General features: G+C 46.0%; 9 protein-coding genes across 9 annotated transcripts; 4 read left to right on the top strand and 5 right to left on the bottom strand.

Moving 5' to 3' along the window:
* Positions 1-21: 21 nt before the first annotated feature.
* On the bottom strand, positions 22-2,001 carry N7495_008277 (uncharacterized protein; the record flags this gene model as incomplete). The annotated part of the gene is made up of 1 exon (XM_057210928.1): positions 22-2,001. One exon carries the CDS (start codon positions 1,999-2,001, stop codon positions 22-24), a length of 1,980 nt encoding a protein of 659 aa, XP_057060471.1.
* A 1,097-nt stretch (positions 2,002-3,098) lies between these two features.
* Positions 3,099-4,131, bottom strand: N7495_008276 (Efg1 domain-containing protein; the record flags this gene model as incomplete). The annotated part of the gene is made up of 2 exons (XM_057210927.1): positions 3,099-3,673; positions 3,732-4,131. 2 exons carry the CDS (start codon positions 4,129-4,131, stop codon positions 3,099-3,101), a joined length of 975 nt encoding a protein of 324 aa, XP_057060470.1.
* A 250-nt stretch (positions 4,132-4,381) lies between these two features.
* N7495_008275 (uncharacterized protein) lies at positions 4,382-7,401 on the top strand (the record flags this gene model as incomplete). Its single annotated transcript, XM_057210926.1, has 3 exons — positions 4,382-5,930; positions 5,980-6,072; positions 6,128-7,401. The coding sequence occupies 3 exons, from the start codon at positions 4,382-4,384 to the stop codon at positions 7,399-7,401; spliced, it is 2,916 nt and encodes a 971-aa protein (XP_057060469.1).
* A 392-nt stretch (positions 7,402-7,793) lies between these two features.
* On the top strand, positions 7,794-8,784 carry N7495_008274 (tRNA 2'-phosphotransferase; the record flags this gene model as incomplete). The annotated part of the gene is made up of 2 exons (XM_057210925.1): positions 7,794-7,949; positions 8,011-8,784. The coding sequence occupies 2 exons, from the start codon at positions 7,794-7,796 to the stop codon at positions 8,782-8,784; spliced, it is 930 nt and encodes a 309-aa protein (XP_057060468.1).
* Positions 8,785-9,388: 604 nt separating this feature from the next.
* Positions 9,389-10,540, top strand: N7495_008273 (intradiol ring-cleavage dioxygenase; the record flags this gene model as incomplete). The annotated part of the gene is made up of 5 exons (XM_057210924.1): positions 9,389-9,636; positions 9,707-9,942; positions 9,998-10,126; positions 10,186-10,253; positions 10,310-10,540. The coding sequence occupies 5 exons, from the start codon at positions 9,389-9,391 to the stop codon at positions 10,538-10,540; spliced, it is 912 nt and encodes a 303-aa protein (XP_057060467.1).
* A 441-nt stretch (positions 10,541-10,981) lies between these two features.
* On the bottom strand, positions 10,982-11,861 carry N7495_008272 (alpha/beta fold hydrolase; the record flags this gene model as incomplete). The annotated part of the gene is made up of 2 exons (XM_057210923.1): positions 10,982-11,349; positions 11,426-11,861. The coding sequence occupies 2 exons, from the start codon at positions 11,859-11,861 to the stop codon at positions 10,982-10,984; spliced, it is 804 nt and encodes a 267-aa protein (XP_057060466.1).
* Positions 11,862-12,378: 517 nt separating this feature from the next.
* On the bottom strand, positions 12,379-13,569 carry N7495_008271 (uncharacterized protein; the record flags this gene model as incomplete). Its single annotated transcript, XM_057210922.1, has 1 exon — positions 12,379-13,569. The coding sequence occupies one exon, from the start codon at positions 13,567-13,569 to the stop codon at positions 12,379-12,381; it is 1,191 nt and encodes a 396-aa protein (XP_057060465.1).
* A 481-nt stretch (positions 13,570-14,050) lies between these two features.
* N7495_008270 (aldo/keto reductase family protein) lies at positions 14,051-14,698 on the bottom strand (the record flags this gene model as incomplete). The annotated part of the gene is made up of 2 exons (XM_057210921.1): positions 14,051-14,576; positions 14,628-14,698. 2 exons carry the CDS (start codon positions 14,696-14,698, stop codon positions 14,051-14,053), a joined length of 597 nt encoding a protein of 198 aa, XP_057060464.1.
* A 1,719-nt stretch (positions 14,699-16,417) lies between these two features.
* Positions 16,418-17,751, top strand: N7495_008269 (putative translation factor pelota; the record flags this gene model as incomplete). Its single annotated transcript, XM_057210920.1, has 3 exons — positions 16,418-16,495; positions 16,554-17,042; positions 17,107-17,751. 3 exons carry the CDS (start codon positions 16,418-16,420, stop codon positions 17,749-17,751), a joined length of 1,212 nt encoding a protein of 403 aa, XP_057060463.1.
* Between the last annotated feature and the right edge of the window lie 388 nt (positions 17,752-18,139).

Below are 18,139 nucleotides of genomic sequence, written 5' to 3'. Positions count from 1 at the left end.
TCAACAACGGCCATTTCCTATTCATGCCTTATGAATTTGAGTGTAAACCGCAGTAGAACGACCCCTATCGTCAGTGATATATTCAAGATGATAGGCCAGTCCAGAAGATTTATTCACAATTTGTTGCAGACGGTCATCTTGGACATACTGCGGAGGGTGACCCAAAATAGGATTTGAAAGGTTAAAGTGCGGCTCCGGAAGGGGATAATTGAAGTGGGGAAGCTGCCCAGCGACGTCGATGTTGAGCATAGTACCGGAAACACGCTGCGGAAGAGGTTGAGTAGTCTGCAGAGTTTCATCCTGGAAGAACCGAGAATCTTCAGTCGGCTCCATAGGATGGTCTTCAGTCAGTTCTAGAACACCTTGGGTGGGCTGCGCAGGCTGATCCTGAAGCTGTTCCAAAGATCGATCAAAAAAGGACTGCTCAGGTTCTTCAATACGCTGCGGAGGCTGATTTTCAATCGGCGGAAGACCGTGAGCGGGCTGCATATGGTGGTTTTGGATCGGCCTCGGGACAACCTGAATGGTCTGTGGAAAACCCGGGGAATACAGAAAGTACTGCGGTGGTCCTTGTATCTGCAGCATTCCTTGAATTTGCGGTGGAAACCCTGGGAAGTACTGTGCAAGAGGTTGGATATAAAGTGGAAGACCTTGAAGACTCGGAAAATGATATGGCAGACCTGGATTGTACTGGAATCCTTGGAAGTAGGGCAGAAGATTTTGAATACGCTGTGGATTTTGCATAGGGTTCTGGGAGAACTGCTGGGGCTGATCTTGAATGTGCTGTGTACCTTGTAACTGCTGAGGCTCTTGAATATGGGGTGGCGGCGCATGTTGAATGGGTGAGTCGCTGCCGCTTTCACTAGAAGAGCTGGTTTCGCTTTCAGATTCAGTTCTCGTTTCTGATTCGCTAGAAACCGAAGTGCTAGCACTGTGAGTTGAAGCAGTCGCAATTGTCGTGTCATCAGGTGTCGATTCAGTTTCATATCTCGCGATTTCGGGATCAGTGTTTGCAGCCGGCTGGAAAACCCATGTTTCATTTGCATCTTGGTTACCAACGGTCTCATAGACACTTGGATGCCGTTGGTTAAAATAGCGTCGGTGCAGATATTGTTGATAATCAAGGGGTATTCCGTGGAAAACTGTTGCAGGGGCGATTGAATGATTTGGATAATACCGCAAGCTGGGACCACAGCGCGGGTGGTAGCCACGAATCCACACCAATGCGCAGAGTGTATAACCACCATTTACCGAGGGCACAAGCGCAATATCAGTGTGGTTGGATGCAACGCGATCGCGCATGGCAGGATCAGCCTCCAGTCCAAAAGCTCGGGGGTAATTCACTCCCGGAAGTCCCTTTGATCGGTCCCAAATTTGCATCTGATTATTGAGCTTGCGTATAAGTGCAACAGCTGAGCCTGGGGCCACGACGACTGGACCAACAGTCCACGTTGGATAAGACTTGGCCTGGGGACTACCCAATGGATGCAAAATCCACCCAGCCCATCTTGCATGCAGCCGACCACACAGAATGTAGTATCCCTTGTAGACAGGGAAAAACGGCAGACCATGTGCCCAGCAGATCGGGCTAACCCCGGACGGTACACGCGCGGTGTCGATATCTCCATCGGAATTGAAATCGTACGGGTATTTGCGTGCACGATCTGTCGGACTCAGATGCTTAGTCGCCAGATAAACCAACTCATCACTGAGACGAGTATAGGAGAGGGGGAAAATAGGCTTTTCTGGTTTTGTTTTGACGTAGTTAACTTGTTTGGCAAGGTACATAGCCTGGAGTCCTAGGTTGTTACTAGGCTTTCTAAAGCGTCTTCCGTCATCAGGTGCATAAAGATTATCAGGTCCATTTCGCTCATAGTCATCAAGGATGCACAGGCAGGTCTCTCGATAGGTGCGAATGTTACCAGCATAGACAGCGGTACTGCTCTCAGCACAGGCCATTAAAGCACCACCCACCATACTGGGATGACTCATCATGGCCATGTCACCTGGAAACCTTAATGCCACGACAAGTCACGGGATGGAAGATCGAACCCGGAAATTAGTTTATCCAGTATAAATTGACCGAATTGGTCGAGTACCGTGACGTAATATTGCGTATTGTAACGCACCAATTCTTGACCACGTGATCAAAAGAAGAACGCTGTTCGCGAAAATGAGAAGGCTTGGAAGCGATAGCGCATAAATTGTATTGTTAGCGTCCCAGGATGAAGATGTGTGTAGAAGAGAAGAAGATTATGTACTGAAGAGATACTTGTTTGTTTGATATACCTAAGGATGGCGTCCAGTCAGAGGCGCATAAACTTATCTTGTGACTCTTGTAAGCGTCCTAGGATAAATATAGTGTAGAAGGGTAGAAGATTATATACCCAAGAGGCACTTATCTGTTTGAAATACCTAGAGTCGAGTGCTTGATATACCTAGGATTGGATTCCGGATTAGTAGATTTCATTCACTGTCTGATTCTTGCGTCCATGGGATATCTCTTATAAGAAAGTGATATAAGGCTGAGATAAAACTGTTTCAATCACGTGTGAGTTGAAGATCTAAGTGAGGCGAAATTAAGAACTCTCTTTATGGATTTTAGGCAATCAAATAGTATAAAACCATTTACTACATTTCATCTTAATCTAGGATTATGTGTCAATAAAAGACCGAAGTAGGCTATCTAAGTAAAATTAAGTAGCGAATCACACCTAGGTAGGGATTTTAGACTATTCAGTACTAGAATACTTCATTTAACCTTGATAGTATCACGTGTGGATTTAAGGAGCCGATTTGTATTCAGGACCCGACCTCGGGACTCAGGAAATGATCAATGTATATCTTTTTCTTATATAATTTGGGCTGCAAGAACAAAGTAATACTTGGGTACTTGGTAATAATTAATCTACTAATTACTCCAGATCTAAATTAGCTTGCAGTCGACTGCCAAGGTAGAAAGCCCATCACGACAGAAATTTCTTTCGATGTTTGATTTGACGTAATACGACATTGGATATCAATATGGAGGTACAACATTCAAGAGACAACCTTGGAACACATCATAAAACAATTATATGCCTTATTCCCAGAAAGTTTTATTCATCAAAGAATCCACCATCACTTTCATCATCAGCAAGTACGACGGGGGCCACATCATGTAGTCTGTCGCGTTCTTTCCCGTAATCTTTCCGAATCTGCTTCTCCGATGACCTGCTTCCCTTATCATCTCTCGCCTTGAAACTCTGTTTAGTCTCTTTAGGCCCTTGCTTCTTCTTTTGTTTCTTGCTATCATGTTCAGGTGATATTTTCTTGATAGTATCAGGGATAGGTTGACCATCAGGCCCAATATTCAATTTGCCCTCGCGAAGTTGATCAAGTGTGCCCTCCTTCATACACTTTTCGACAACGGACCACAGAGGAGGCTTTACATCAGTTTTATCGGGGGTTTGTGCTGACTCCGACTCTTTTCCAGCTTTATTGTCAGCTTTTTCCTGAGACTTGGGATAGAGCGAAATGTATTTCTCGGTGAGAGGATAGTAGACCGTGTAGTTAAGGTTGACTCGAGCGGCGTGGATCTTCTGCTGAAGGTGAGATGTTTGATCAGAGTCGAGATCTTTTTCTTTCTCCTGTCGGATAAACAGTTTTAATTGCTTAGAAGCAGTCTTGCGGTCTAGTAAAAAGTGTTAGCATCTCAAAAAGTCACCAGCAAAAATTATTTCGAGACATACCAAGGAACCGAACAAAGTGATATTTCTTGATTTTCTGTGATCGTTCTCTGCGTGCTGTTTCCTCTGCGAGATCCCGTTGATATCCTTCTAGAGCTCGTTCCTGCACCACGCGAGCATCTGCGGGCAGTTTCCCCTTGGCGAGAAGGCGTGTAACGTCGCGAATTCTCTTCTTGAGGTCATTCACTGATGTGAAATTTTCATCCTTTTCGTCTCGTGGTGTCGGCTTTCCTTTGTGTTTGTAGCTCGATTTGGAGGTGCCCGCGTTTCCATACTCCTCATATTGACCGTCGTCGTGGCTGCCAGCTGCATTCCGGTGCGGCTTTTTCCGAGAAGCTGTATCCTCTGGGCCATCGCGATTCTTGCGCTTTGAAGACGCGCTTCGGGTGCGATCGTCAGACATTGTGCGTGTGGAGATGATAGGAGAGCTTGAACTTGTAGATAAAGAAAAAAAAAAGATTATCTCGGCGCAATAACCATCGGCCCGTGCCCCAGATCGTTCCGGCCAATGGGAGCCCGATCGATGACGGTGGCAGCACCACGCCTTCTCACTCTTCACTTCTGTCCATACCCATTAATTTGCGCTTGGCTTCTGATCCTGAGGCTGCGGCCTCTCAATTTACTCTAACAGACTCTACGTGGTCTTCAGCATTATGGAGTCTGCCATTAGATGGTCGCAAACCTCAACTACGGCGGAACAGCGGTTTTTGGCAGTCGACGTTGCAGGTAAATCCTTTCGTCTTTGCAAAGTCACAAATTTTGATGGCAAGGCTGTACGACATGAAATCATCTCCCACCTGAAGGACGTACCCCTTTTTCGCGCGTACGACTGGTCCACCTCCAACGAGAACCTTATCGCCGTCGGTCAATCGTCTGGCGAAGCTACAATTCTACGACTCGACGCTGACGCGAAGACTTCGCTTTCGTTCCCCGTTCGCAACCAGCGGTATTGTAATTCGGTCGCATTCAGTACACATGGACTGGTGGCTGCCGGACTTGATCGTGTGCGCAATGACTTTTGCTTCAATATTTGGGATGTAAACCAGCGGCTCAGTCCCTCTGGTGGGAGTAAAGGGTTTCCTGAGCCCCTGAGGAAACTAGCAAGCTCAGAACCGATTACAAGTATCAAATTTTTCCGTGATCAACCAGATACCGTGGTGACGGGAGTCAAGGGTCAATTCGTTCGGATTTATGACCTTAGAGAGGGCCCGGGAAATCCTTCTCTTCAATTTCCAACTCGCTGTGTTCACAACCTGGCAATCAATTCACTTGATGAGAACTATATCGCATCCTGTTTGACATCAAACGAAAGCACTATTTGCGTCTGGGATCGACGAGTAGGAGCTCGACTGACATCCCCATCAACAGGTTCTTTAACGAACAATCCAGACTCCAATCAAGCGGTGGCTGCACTGCAGTTCAACAATATATTTGATTCTAAATCCTCTATTTGGAGTGTACGATTTTCCAAAACAAACCGAGGCTGTCTTGGAGCACTATCAAACACTGGCCATTTCAAGACCTTTGACATTGCAAAAGATTACTTGACAGAGGATTATCGCTCGCCTATGGATGAGAATCTCGGTCAAGGCTCTTGGAGAAAATTTCCTGAACCAGTTTATACAAAACATGTGCGGGATGTGTGCACTCCGTTCCACCATCCCACACGTGGATGCAGAGAGAAAGAGCGCGTTGTAGCATTCGATTTCCTGAATATTAGCATCTCAGCCCAAGCAAGTGCTATCGCACTTGATGGCAATGGGCAACCGCAAATAATTACCGCGCGACCACCATGCCCACCCGTGGCCCTATCTTCAAAAGGAGCCTTAGCTTGTGGAGTTTCGTCCAAAACCTCGGATATTAGATCTATTCACCCTCTCTCTGATCAAATTTCTCCCATCTCCGAGCTGGTTGGAAATATCAGGAACCGCGTCCTCTCAAACAGCGAAATTGAGATGCCCCCAAGAAGTAGAAAGCCTCTTACCAGGAGTTTGAGCTCCGATCCTGTCCCAAGCTGTGAAGGTAGAGAACGAGCGTTGTCCTTGGGAACGCTTGGGACTCCTTTGACAGCAAAGGAGGCTCTGACTCTCTCCACAGTCTACCGATTGAGATGTAAAGAGGGCTACCTATTTGACGCGGGTCTGAATCAGAAAATTGTAGCTGAAGATACTGCACTGAAAGATTTTTGGAGCTGGATTGAACGTACGTCGACCGATTCCCATAAATTTACCTGCGCTAAACATAATTTTAGGTGCCTGTTTCGACTCATCGTATATGGAAACTGTAGTCGATGGATTTGACATGAATTTCCTCGGCGTGAGCAATGTTTGGAATAATGACAAAGGTTGGTCTCTTCCCCGCCTTTCTCCACTCAGGGCTCCAGCTAAGCAATTATCCAGGCCAAGGGTTTGAGAAACGACACACAAGCTCCAAGGGTGACGATACTAAAAAAATATCCGATGGATTTGTCCAACTTGTCGAACAGCTGAACATACCGGAAGTAAAAAGCTGTGAGACTTCCTACCCCGAGCATCGACGCCTCTGTCTTCATATTTGCGGCGCAGCACAGTCGTATGATGAACTCGAGATATTGGTGAAGAAGCTTTCCTCTGAGGCTCAACATACTAAAGCCGCTGCGCTTGCTGTTTTCCAAGATGAGCCTAAATTGGCATATCTAGGCCTTCGCAGCAATGAACCTGCACACGCACATAAGTTATTGGCGATGGCGATTGCAGGTGCTGCGAAGGGTGATAACAGTGCCGATTGGGAAGAAACCTGTGCAGATATTTCGAAAGAACTCACAGATCCATACGCTCGGGCGATTCTTGCTCTAGTGAGCAAAGGTGATTGGAATGCGGTTATCAAAGAGACTACGCTGCCGTTGAAATACCGCGTTGAAGTCGCGTTGCGCTGGCTTCCAGATGCTGAACTCAGTGTCTATCTCAAAGATGCCACTGCAGAGGCGACCTCCAGAGGCGATATCGAAGGAGTGGTCCTCACTGGCTTGGGATACCTGGCCATGGGTTTGTTTCAGTCTTACATCGAAAAATTCAATGATGTACAGACCCCGGTGCTTGCCATGAGCCATACAGTGCCACGAATTATCAGCCATCCGACTTACATCTCCCAGTACGAGGCTTGGCGACAAACCTATCGCCGACTGATGAATTCTTGGAAACTCCAACTCGAAAGAGCACGGTTCGATGTGGGCTCTCGCCGATTTGCAGTGACCGCTGACGGGCGGAAACTAACCCCAAATCCACCACAGCAAGTCAGTCTGACCTGCAATTTCTGCACTCGCCCACTCACCCAGCATGATTCATCGACAGAGGGGTCTCTTTCAGGCGCTGGTGAAACTGTGCATCAAACGGTGGGCAACCCACTCGGCTCTACGACAATGTCGGGAACAGTATGTCCACGTTGCGGTCGCCACATGCCTCGCTGTGGTGTTTGTACTATGTGGCTAGGCTCTCCTGACCCGATGTCGCGCTCTGGAATTGCAGCCGATGCAGAGCCTAATGCTCACAACCCCAGCGAAACTGAGGTTATGAGGCGTTTTACGGTATTTTGCATCAACTGCAACCATGGATTTCATGCGCACCATGCGCGAGACTGGTTTACGAGGCACAAAGTGTGTCCAGTCGCAGAGTGCAATTGCATCTGCGATCGATGATAAATCTGAAATCGAGCAATTAATTTGTTTTTATGCATATTTTTGGGAGATGCAGGCTATACCCATTGATTTCATAGTTGTACATAGAGTCGATCCTCAATCCAATTGGGCTAATCAATCACCTTATCAAATCATTATCTCCGCAGTAAAAAAAAAAAAATTGGAGACGTTCTTTCCCTAACTAGTAACTACTTGTAGAACTAAAGACTTTACTTGAAATATAGGTTATTGCTATCAATGCAATTACAAGTGAACAAGTAAATCACAGGGAGTCACTACTCGTATGTTTAACCCAGTTACTCCGGAGCATCCTGACTCACAATTTACCCCGCCGGAATATTCTTATATCCACAACCTCCAACTTTTTGCCCACATTTAATCCGATACTCACGATGGCCGCTGAATCTAAGCAAAACCGTGGTCGCGGCCAAGGTGGCCAACCCCGCAGCGTGCAAATCTCTAAAGCATTGAGTCGGCTACTACGACATGCTGCAGAGAAAGAAGGGTTGAAAATGAATACTGAGGGCTACGCCAATGTGGCGGACGTCGTATGTATAGTCCTTGGCATTTGCAGCTGCCCTTCGATAGTCTGGTCTAACTTGAGTGCAGCTTCAATGGCAGAGACTCAGATCGATAAAATGTACATTTGACGAGATCAAACATGCAGTTGCTTTGTCTGACAAGAAACGTTTCGGTCTTCTCTATATCTCCACAGTCGATGAATCCATGCCCGTGGAACCAACCCCAACCGATTATCAGGGTAGCGTGACGCAGCATGCTTTATCCGTGCAGGATGCCGAGCCATCCCATTTCCTCATCCGTGCGACCCAAGGACACAGCATTAAGACCGTGGAGGCCGCATCCCTCCTAGAACCACTTTCCTTAAATGACGAATCCAAGCTCCCAGATACAGTCGTACATGGTACATTCCACGGTGCCTGGGAAAGTATTTTGAAATCAGGCGGATTGAAATCCATGAGCCGAAACCACGTCCACTTCGCTACAGGGCCATCTCTTGAGGCTGCTCTTGCGGCTCAGCAAGAACAACACTCAAATACTAAGTCAGTAGCAGATAAAACAGTCATATCTGGTATGCGATGGGATGCTCAGGTGTTGATTTACATTGACATTCGAAAGGCCTTGGCCGCTGGGTGCCCGTTCTGGCGCAGTGAGAACGGTGTCATTCTCAGTGAGGGACTATCTGTTCTTGACGCTTGTGAGGATAAAGATGAGGCCCCTCAGAAGATTGTTCCTGTGGACTTTTTTGATGTCGTTGTGGAGCGTAAATCTGGGCTGGGCAAGATCTGGGAGCACGGAAAAGTATTAAAGGAGCTACCAGAGACGTTGACTAAGCGAGGTAATCCCAAAGGCAACAGAAAATGATGCCGGGCTCTGCTTACGCGCCAAAAATCCCATGAAATCACAATGCGGGCCTTTTCGAACCGAGTGCGGAGCATTATCGGAATTCAATATGCTTTTATAAACCATTCTATCGAGCGTTTACCTGGGAGTATGAAGATTTCTGCCATGGCTATAACAGCAAGTCGTCTTCGGCAGAATCCAAGGTCAAGGCTGCTACAGTTCTTTTTCATATATTCAGCTGTAAATTGATATAGTAGCCAATGGAAGAACTACGTTATCCGAATTTATTGGAACCGGAAGCATATCAGCAAGCCCCGATCCGAATCTATGGAGATATCCGACATCTGACATACCAATCATGGCACATTGCCCCAGTTTTGCGGGGTTGTTCGCGAATAAGCATCGATTCGTTGGCCGAACGAGTTCTGGGGTGGAAATCGATCCGTCCGAATTTAATCTGGGGATAAATCCGAGATCCAAAAGTGCAGTCCCGTCGGATCCGAACTAGTACTATTTAACAACTGTTAAATTGTGGGGTTGCGACCTTCTCTCTGTCCATCTATATCTGAAATATCGATATAAATCAAACCATCACTCAAGATAGTACAAATTATAACAAATCATAATGGCGACACACAGATTCAATCCACAGTTCACCGATGATGTCATCAATTCGATAGGTCCGAAGACCTCACCACGTATGCGCCAGCTCATGACAGGGCTGATTCGCCATGTGCACGACTATGCGCGCGAAAACGAGTTGACCGTTGACGAGTGGATGGCCGGTGTTAAGATGCTCAACTGGGCTGGACAAATGAGCGATGATAAGCGGAATGAGGGACAGCTTGTTTGCGATGTGATTGGACTAGAATCGTAAGCTTGGAGAACAACTCGCATTTTTGATTCTTGAAGTTGAAATCAATATATTGACTCGTCCATGAAGCTTGGTTGATGAAATCACTTTCACTCTAGCTGGGGAAGCCAAAGATGCTCCCACTGCCACCGCCATTTTGGGACCTTTCTTCCGCGCTGATACTCCATATCGCGCCAATGGAGACGATATTGTGATATCAAAGCCAAAAGATGCCGAGATGGCTTTCATGCACGGCCGAGTTTTGGACTTCGAGACTGGCCTACCCCTTGTCGGTGCCACTGTCGAGGTGTGGCAGGCATCTACCAGTAAGTAGTTATCGTGTTCGTTATATCCCGCAAGACTGCTAACTTAGATTTTCAGACGGATTATATGAACAACAGGACGATAAGCAAGTTGAGTTCAACTTGAGGGGCAAGTTCCTTACAAATGCCGAGGGCCACTACTACTTCTACTGCATGCGCCCAACCCCATACCCTGTTCCGGATGATGGTAAGATTCCATAAGTTGCACTGTCTATTAATATACACAGGCTGATAGTCTATGTGTAGGCCCCGCAGGCAAACTTCTCGAACTCATGGATCGCCACCCTTTCCGCCCTGCTCACATCCATATTATTGTAGGTTTGATCTGAAAGGATCTTCTTTCTTTTAAAGTTGTATTAATTGTTTCCAGGCTACTCATGACGGTTATCGCCCTCTAACCACACAGATATTTGATGCCAAGAGCAAATACCTAGAAAATGACTCTGTCTTTGCTGTCAAGGACTCACTGGTTGTCGACTTCATTCCTCGTGACGGTGATGCTCGCGCTGAACTTGAGCTTAACTACGATGTTAAGTTAGTAAAGTTTGAGCAAAGCAGCTCTGACCACTCAACTCACTCAATCCATAAGGCATCCTTATGATTGTGAGGTATGGCTGCGGTTCGTAGTTACGGTATATTCGCAAAATCGCACCGCACTGTGTTTTGATTCCGAGACTCCGAGGTTCTCCCCACGATTGACTACCTAGAGAGGTCTTACATAGGTCTCCCCATGAAGGGAAAGACTTTGGGACCTACCTAGGTATTGTGTACTATTTTTCGAGCGTTTTTGAACATGTCTAAAACTATACCTATAATATCTCAATTTTGATACGTAGGTATACAACTATTTTCAAACGAATTTGCTGATCGTAGAATGAGTCGTCACCTTGAAGTGCTGCAGTTGCGTATTGAAATTGATTAGCTATATACGCTCGTGGATGCGCAGTGATTTGCCTGAAAATCTTATAGCAACTTTTCACAGTACCCAGGTAGATATTTCACTCAATTTTTCAATTTTGTAGATAATTAGGTATAGCTATATTTAAGCCTGGATATCATTTATAAACTTGGCAATAAAGCCGCCCACCTCGTCAGGCGCCTCGATGCAGTGCCAGTGTCCGACTCCTTTTAGTACCTCCAGAGACTTGCTGACGCTTGAGACATGGTCGTAGATATACTGACAACCCTCAAATGAAGCAGACTTATCCTCCTCACCGGCAATGAGCAGAAACGGCACATGCACAGCAATGTAGTCTGGCGCCTGAGCATTCGCAATAGCACGACAAAGAGCTGCATACCCCTTAGGATCCTGGCCAAGGATCAATTCACGAATAAACGATTTTTGGAGAGCAGTGCTTTTAGAACCAACAGCAGCAAAGGGAATAGAATTAGCCATTGGCTCCATACCGGCTAAAAGCAAGTTAGCAAAGCGTAAAGATAGAGGCATTTGCAGTGAGGCTTGAGCAAGAAATGACTTAGTACTTACCCTCGAGTACAGTATCCGATCTCTTCCCCATCACAGAAACCAATCCCTCAGACGGGTGGGTTGGACCGATAGGCACAATGCCCAAAACACGGTCCTGATAACGAGCGCCAACATCAGTGACTACGAGACCGCCCATCGAGTGGCCGACTACAACCGCCTTGGCGATTTTCAATGCGTCTAGTACGCTGATGACATCGTCTGCGATACTGGAGATTGAGACTGGATCATTGGTGTATGGGGAGCGGGCTGCACCATATGTATCCATGGTGATGCAGCGGTGGCTAGTGGTCAAGTGTGGGATGACAGGGAAATAGTAGTTTTGGGAAGAGCCCAGGCCATGTATGAAGAGGATAGTCACGCCGGTTGGTGTCGGCGGGCCATCGGGGTGTGAATCTGCGTAATTGAGGCTGTGGTTGTTGACCTTGACGAAAGGCATTGTGTAGTATAAAAAGGATATTTCAAGGTTTATTTTGTATAAAAATTGCCAGAGGTAGAGAGGTGTGAACACTGTGAAGGTTCTAGTTCCAACTCTATGATAATCTATAAGTCTTTTTAAAGTGCCGAGTGTCGTCATTCCAGAATTGACAAGACCAGGGAACGTTGTGATTGAACATGATTTCGGAAATACTGAAGAGGTTAAGCTCTAGCCCGAATTGAGGGGCAAATGCACATCCGCGCCTCAGCTTCGGAAGCGCCTTGCCGACTTTCGGACCGTAGCCGATACCCCGATATCCCCGGACGCGACTATGCCGAAACTACACTGCCAAGTTTGGGGTCTAACATTTAAAATATGGTGGGATGCTCTAGATTTGTGGATTTCACTCATGATGACGCATGATTACGGAAGACCTTCTCGGTGTCTCGGGATTGCCATGACTGTCCATGATGTCTATAGTATGTATACAGTAGGTGCGGTAAACGAATTATCGTGTAGGCATGTAGTGAGGAAGGATTTAATATTGGACAAGCTCGCCAAAAGAAACCCCAGATCCCCGGGCAAAGACTTCTTCAAGATAATCAGCTGTGTCGTCTCGAAACGATTCTTCCAATGGGATCTTTCTTTTCAGAGAATCTGCAGGTGGCTGCATAGATATAGGGTTCATGGGTATGGAAGATTTTACGAGTCTGATTGCAGCGGCGTCTGCCTCTTTCAGGATTTCATCATCATCAAAAACCGAGCAGTCGGAAAATTCATCATCGTCTTGAGCAGGGCAAAGGGTTTGTGCACTTGTATCAATTCCAGCATCGCAAATTTCGGATTCTGCAGGAGGCTGCGCTTCCTGGAGAATAGCCATTTCGTGCTCCATCTCTTCGTCGAGGTCATCGAATATATCCGAGTCTAGCTCGGTGTCACCCGCCGCGCTATCATCCTCTGTATCTCTATCTTTGTTATTATTGGTATCGGTTGTCATAAAATGGACATTAAATTCAGTATGTGGTTGCTCCGGGGGTGCATGTTCGAGATGTGGCTGTTCACTAAACGGTGGCTCAGAAAGCGTGTTTTCACGATATGATTGCCTGGAAACCGGTGGCTCTGTCTGGGTATTTTCTTGTTGCCTGAGAGGCGATTGATCAAAAGGGTGCTCAGAAGGTGGGTTTTCAGGAGACGACTGTCTTGAAACCGGTTGTTCTGTCTTGATATTTTCTTGTTGCTCAGGCGGCGATTGCTCATAAAGTGGACTTTGGTCGAACGGATTCTGGAAACCAGGCCTTTCTCTCTTGATAGATTCCTGTTGCTTAAGAGGCAGGTGCTCTGGCGGTGAATTTTCACGGGACGACTGCTTGGAAACTGATTGCTCTGTCTCAGTGGTTTCTGGCTCCTCAGATACAGCTGATTTTTTAAGCCCCAGAAACTTTGAGAGCAAGGGCTGGCTTGCAGGGATCTTAAAACCGAAGGGATCTGGCAAACCTTGAAGTCTCGCCTCTTCGCGAGCCTTGGCTTCCTTCTCTGTCTTCTTCTTTTTATTTGCAATGCGCCTTTTTTCTTTCTCGCGGAGATCCTTCGCCCGTTTCTCTCGTGCCTCTTCGCGCTCAATTCGTTTAATTTGCTCGGCCGTGAATGTGAAACGTTTGTTGCTTCGCTGGTACCGGCGCCGTACCGTGCTAGACTTCTCGATAATGATCCGCGGCTTGTCTAGAGGCATCGTAGTAGCAACCGTCACGGTGACTCGCTGAAGTATTGCCGCCCATGGGGGATGGGTGAAGTTGGGACGGGTAAAGTTGGGGAAAGCGTAACTAAAAGGCGATCAGACAACGGAGTGCCGTCGCAGGCGGTGGGACTTTCTGCCTAAGACAAACAAACTTCCCGATTTGGAATTGGAAATTGATAGTTGAGCACCATCAAATCTGAGAAATCTCAAAAGTTATTCGGTAAATGTATACCAGCTAGCCTACTCAGATTTGTTATTTTGATAATTTGAAATGTTGTTACTATACCCTTTCAGTTTTGTTCATTCAAAATCGTTCAGAATCAGTCTCGCAATTGTTTCGCTTCAATATTTGACTTGAGTACAGTACAATGTCAACACTAAACAGGTTACAGGCCAATGATTTCAAAAGAATTCCAACAGGGCATTTGTGATTTCAATTTTCATTCAGACTGTCTGTCTGTCGACCATGTCGTAATTATTCCTTGCAATCCCGGACCGGATCCCAGCAGACAGGCGCATACTCTCTAAGCTTCAGACTAGCCATGTCGGCCTCGGACAATTCAAAATCGAAAAGCTGTGAGTTCTCAAGGATACGTGAATCAGTCACTGATTTCGGAAGGGGGACATATCCCTTCTGCAAGCTCCAGCGGAGAAGGATCTGGGCCGGAGTCTTGTCGTGTTTCTCAGACAGTGTCTTCAAGACTGGCTCCTCCATACGGGTAGCTTGCACAAGAGGCGAGTATGCCTCGACAATAACATTGTGCTTCTTCAGCCACTCGGCAATATCCTCACGAGGACACCAGGGATGAATCTCATACTGGCCAACAGAGATCTGACCACCACCGCCACTCTGTATGTATGCCTCCAGCTCCTCAAGATGCTGTATAGCCCAGTTAGACACACCCAGAGAGCGGATCTTGCCTGCATTTTGAGCTTCGACGAGAGCACGCCATGTGCCCAGACGGTCTTTCTTGTTGGGGTATGGGGCATGGATCAACACACTAACAAAGTAATAAGTAGGATGTCAAGCCCTATAAGCATGGTATTCATACAGGTCAATGTATCCGAGGTTTGCAGCCTCGATGCTCTCCTCAATTGCCTCTTTGGTCTTCTCGTAGCCCATATTGACTGGAGGTATTTTGGATGTATAAAAGATTTCAGACCGCTCCAGTCCAGATTTCCGGATTGCCACAGCGCTTTCTTTCTCGTTCCGGTAAGCCTTAGCACTGTCCACGTGTCGATAACCCAGCTCCAACGCCTTCAGAGTCACTCTCTCTGTCACATCGGGAGGTCTAAAGAGCAAGGATTAGTTAATGATGTCACATAACTATGTACTTCGTCCCTGGTGCCGCTTTACGTTTGATAAACCTATAATGATATTAGAAATGAGAAGTGATGAGGTATCCAAGCTCCTTACACCGAACCCAACCACCGGTATCTCGTAGCCGGTGACCAGCCTGTAAGTTGACTGAAGCGATAGCCCCATGATTGCAAATGTTTATAGGGAAAGGATGGAGAAGAAGAAAAGTTGCGAGGTTCCAAAAAGAGGACCACGCTTGTGTTATACTGTCGGTAGACGTCTAGTAAATTCGTTTATGTTTGAATAATAGGTGCATACGTGTGAGGTAATAGTGAAATATATTTCAAAATGCTAGGTTGTATGTTGTCATGCCAAGATCATATGATCTAATCATGCTAGCTGATGTTTAATACAAATTGATTATTGATTATTTAATTCAACGCCACATCTACTCCCCCAGCTTAGAAGCCAAGGGAATGGTCATAGACTCCAAGGTCGTATAGTGACTCATGATCTTCCCTAGGAGGTTTGTAATTGGTTCTTTATTTGGTTTAGCTTTAGTCAGTTAGTCAGCATTTCCCCTACTTCTGGGAATTGATACACCCCAAAACCAAGCTTATGTCAGCCACCCACCCCACCAAAAAAATAACAGCCAACGGATCACGCGGCGAGCGGATCACCCCAAACACCATAGTAAACTCGCAAAAATTGAATATCATATCTCAAAAACCATGACTCCGATAAGATCAAAATATCCGGTGATATATAAAGATAAGGCTCCTCATAAAGAATTTATTCATTTCAAGTAAATTAGATGGATAAATTATAGCGGTACCATAAGTTACAGTGTAATTTATCTATTTTAGCTTTAACTACAATTCACTTAATGATTTTCTAATCTTTCTTTCCATATACATATTTTATTAACTAGAAATAATCCAAATTCAAGATTTAAAATGATTTCAATTTGTGGTTGTTGAGATATGCCATTTGAGTTTACTATGGTGTTCTGGGTGTGATCCGTTCGTATGGGACTTACTTTAAGGGCTGTTATTTTTTTGATGGGTGGGTGGCTGACATAAGCTTGGTTTTGGGGTGGCTGTATCAATTCCCCTACTTCTCGAGTTATTACAGCGGGGTAAGTCTTTCCAAGGTTATCTATCCAGATAATAACAATATTGAAACCAGTGCTCGATAATTGGAGGGTATTTTACTGAGAATATATATTGAAATTTGAATCTGATAAATCATTGAATCCTTTGGACACTGAACAGTGAGCATTAGATTTGACTAAACATGCTTCTATATAGCTCCATGTTCATTGGCCAGGGCCTAGACGGTATAAAATGGCAGTATCAAGGTATGCGGGGCAAATACAGAATCAGATCAGAATAATACCTCTTTTGCATCATTTTGAAGTCGAGTCTTATATCTCTTCTCAAAATCTCAACCTCCAAGACCATACCATAGTACTCAAAAATTTCGACACTCACATCTTGTCCGACCCTCATCTCCACGCTCAGACCTTGAACATCTCCCAATATGAGGCTTGTCAAAAACAAGATTGAGCATGATGGCTCAGGAACGGTCACTTTGATCCCTGAAGAGCCTGAAGACATGGTGAATTTGCTTCTATGCCAACCCATCTCGAATATCCAGCTTATGCGATCAAATATAGTGGCACTGCTACAACCTGATCCGACCAGGAGACCTTCTTCGCGCCAGCGCTATCCGCCGTGTGACCACAGTCCAAGACACCGGATCTACCAGCTCCGCACGAGTACATTTAAATCTCGTTATTCGCGTCAAGACTCTTGATTTCGACCCACAGAGCTCCCAACTGCATGTATCAGGCCAAATCGCAAATGAAACGGCGCACACAAAAATCGGTCAATTCCACACCCTCGACCTAGAGCTGAACCGCAACTTCACACTAGAAAAAGAAGTTGGTGCTGATGGAGAAGGCGTGGGATGGGACAGTATTGCGGTGGAGCAGCTCAAAGATGCAGTAGATGAGGGTGGAAAACGCCGTGCCGAGGCTGTTGCCGTTGTGATGCAGGAGGGCCTCGCACATATTTGCTTTATTGGTCAATTCCAAACAATAATGAAGCAGAAAGTGGAGATGTCTGTCCCGCGCAAACGCCAGGGTGGCGGGGATCACGATAAAGTGAGTTTCGCAAACACTGGAATCGACTCTACTGGTTCATCCGACCAAGAGCTGATCAATCTAGGGAATGGACAAATTTTATCGCGTAACCTTGGAATCCCTTTTACGACAAATGGAGTTCAATACTAGCCTCACATCCGGTTCTAACAATGAAGTCGTACGACCCGTTCTACTAGCTTCCCCGGGCTTTGTCGCTGCGGGATTCCAAAAATACATTCAGTCCGAGGCGTCGACAAAAACTCCCGCGCTGAAGAAACTACTTCCTAGCATTGTGGTCGTGCACTCCGCATCAGGATATACCAGTTCATTAGCAGAGGTTCTTCAATCACCCGCAGTCAAGAGTCTCTTGGCCGATACTAAATATGCCCGCGAAACAAAATTAATGGACGACTTTATGGACCAGTTACGCAAAGAGACCAACAAGGCTACATACGGTCCCCGCGAAGTTGAATCTGCGGTTGAACAGGGCGCTGTCGGTCGCGGTGGTGGTGTATTGATTATTTCAAACCGTCTTTTCCGGTCACAAAATATTAGTGAACGGAAACGATGGGTGACACTGGTGGACCGTGTGAGAGATGTGGAGGGTGGTGAGGTACGAATTCTCAGCTCGGATCATGAGAGTGGGAAGCGTCTTGAAGGATTAGGAAGCGTTGCCGCGCTATTGACATTCCCCATTACTGACGAAGAGTGGGATTCTGACGAGGATTAACTGATAAGCTTCAAATGTCATATAATTGAGGTGATATCTAGGTATTATAGAGTAAAATACAAGTCCTAGCTGCCTGGACAGATGGAAAGATTTCAGAACCAGCCCACGGGTTCTTAAATATTGACTTCCCATTTACGAAGTCCACCAGATGTACAGGCTCCCAACATTGAAAGTTTGTACAACAGATCTAATCCTATGGCTTAGTCAAATATTCAAACAGTTGGTGTCGTCTACCTAGGCTTAGGTTCGACGTCGTGCCATTAAATTTGATACATTGATTTGATATTGACTACCTAGCCTATTGAACATGCAAAAATTCCTGAAAAATTCAAAGCACTCCTAAATAAATAAAAAGAATCCGATAATTCTTACCGATTCAACGCCAAAA

The sequence above is a fragment of the Penicillium taxi genome (genome assembly GCF_028828555.1).
Source record: "Penicillium taxi strain IBT 34144 chromosome Unknown utg000005l_segment0_segment0, whole genome shotgun sequence".
Taxonomy (NCBI): domain Eukaryota; kingdom Fungi; phylum Ascomycota; class Eurotiomycetes; order Eurotiales; family Aspergillaceae; genus Penicillium; species Penicillium taxi.
Note: the sequence above shows the minus strand (reverse complement) of the source record. Positions and strands in the feature narration are given on the sequence as shown.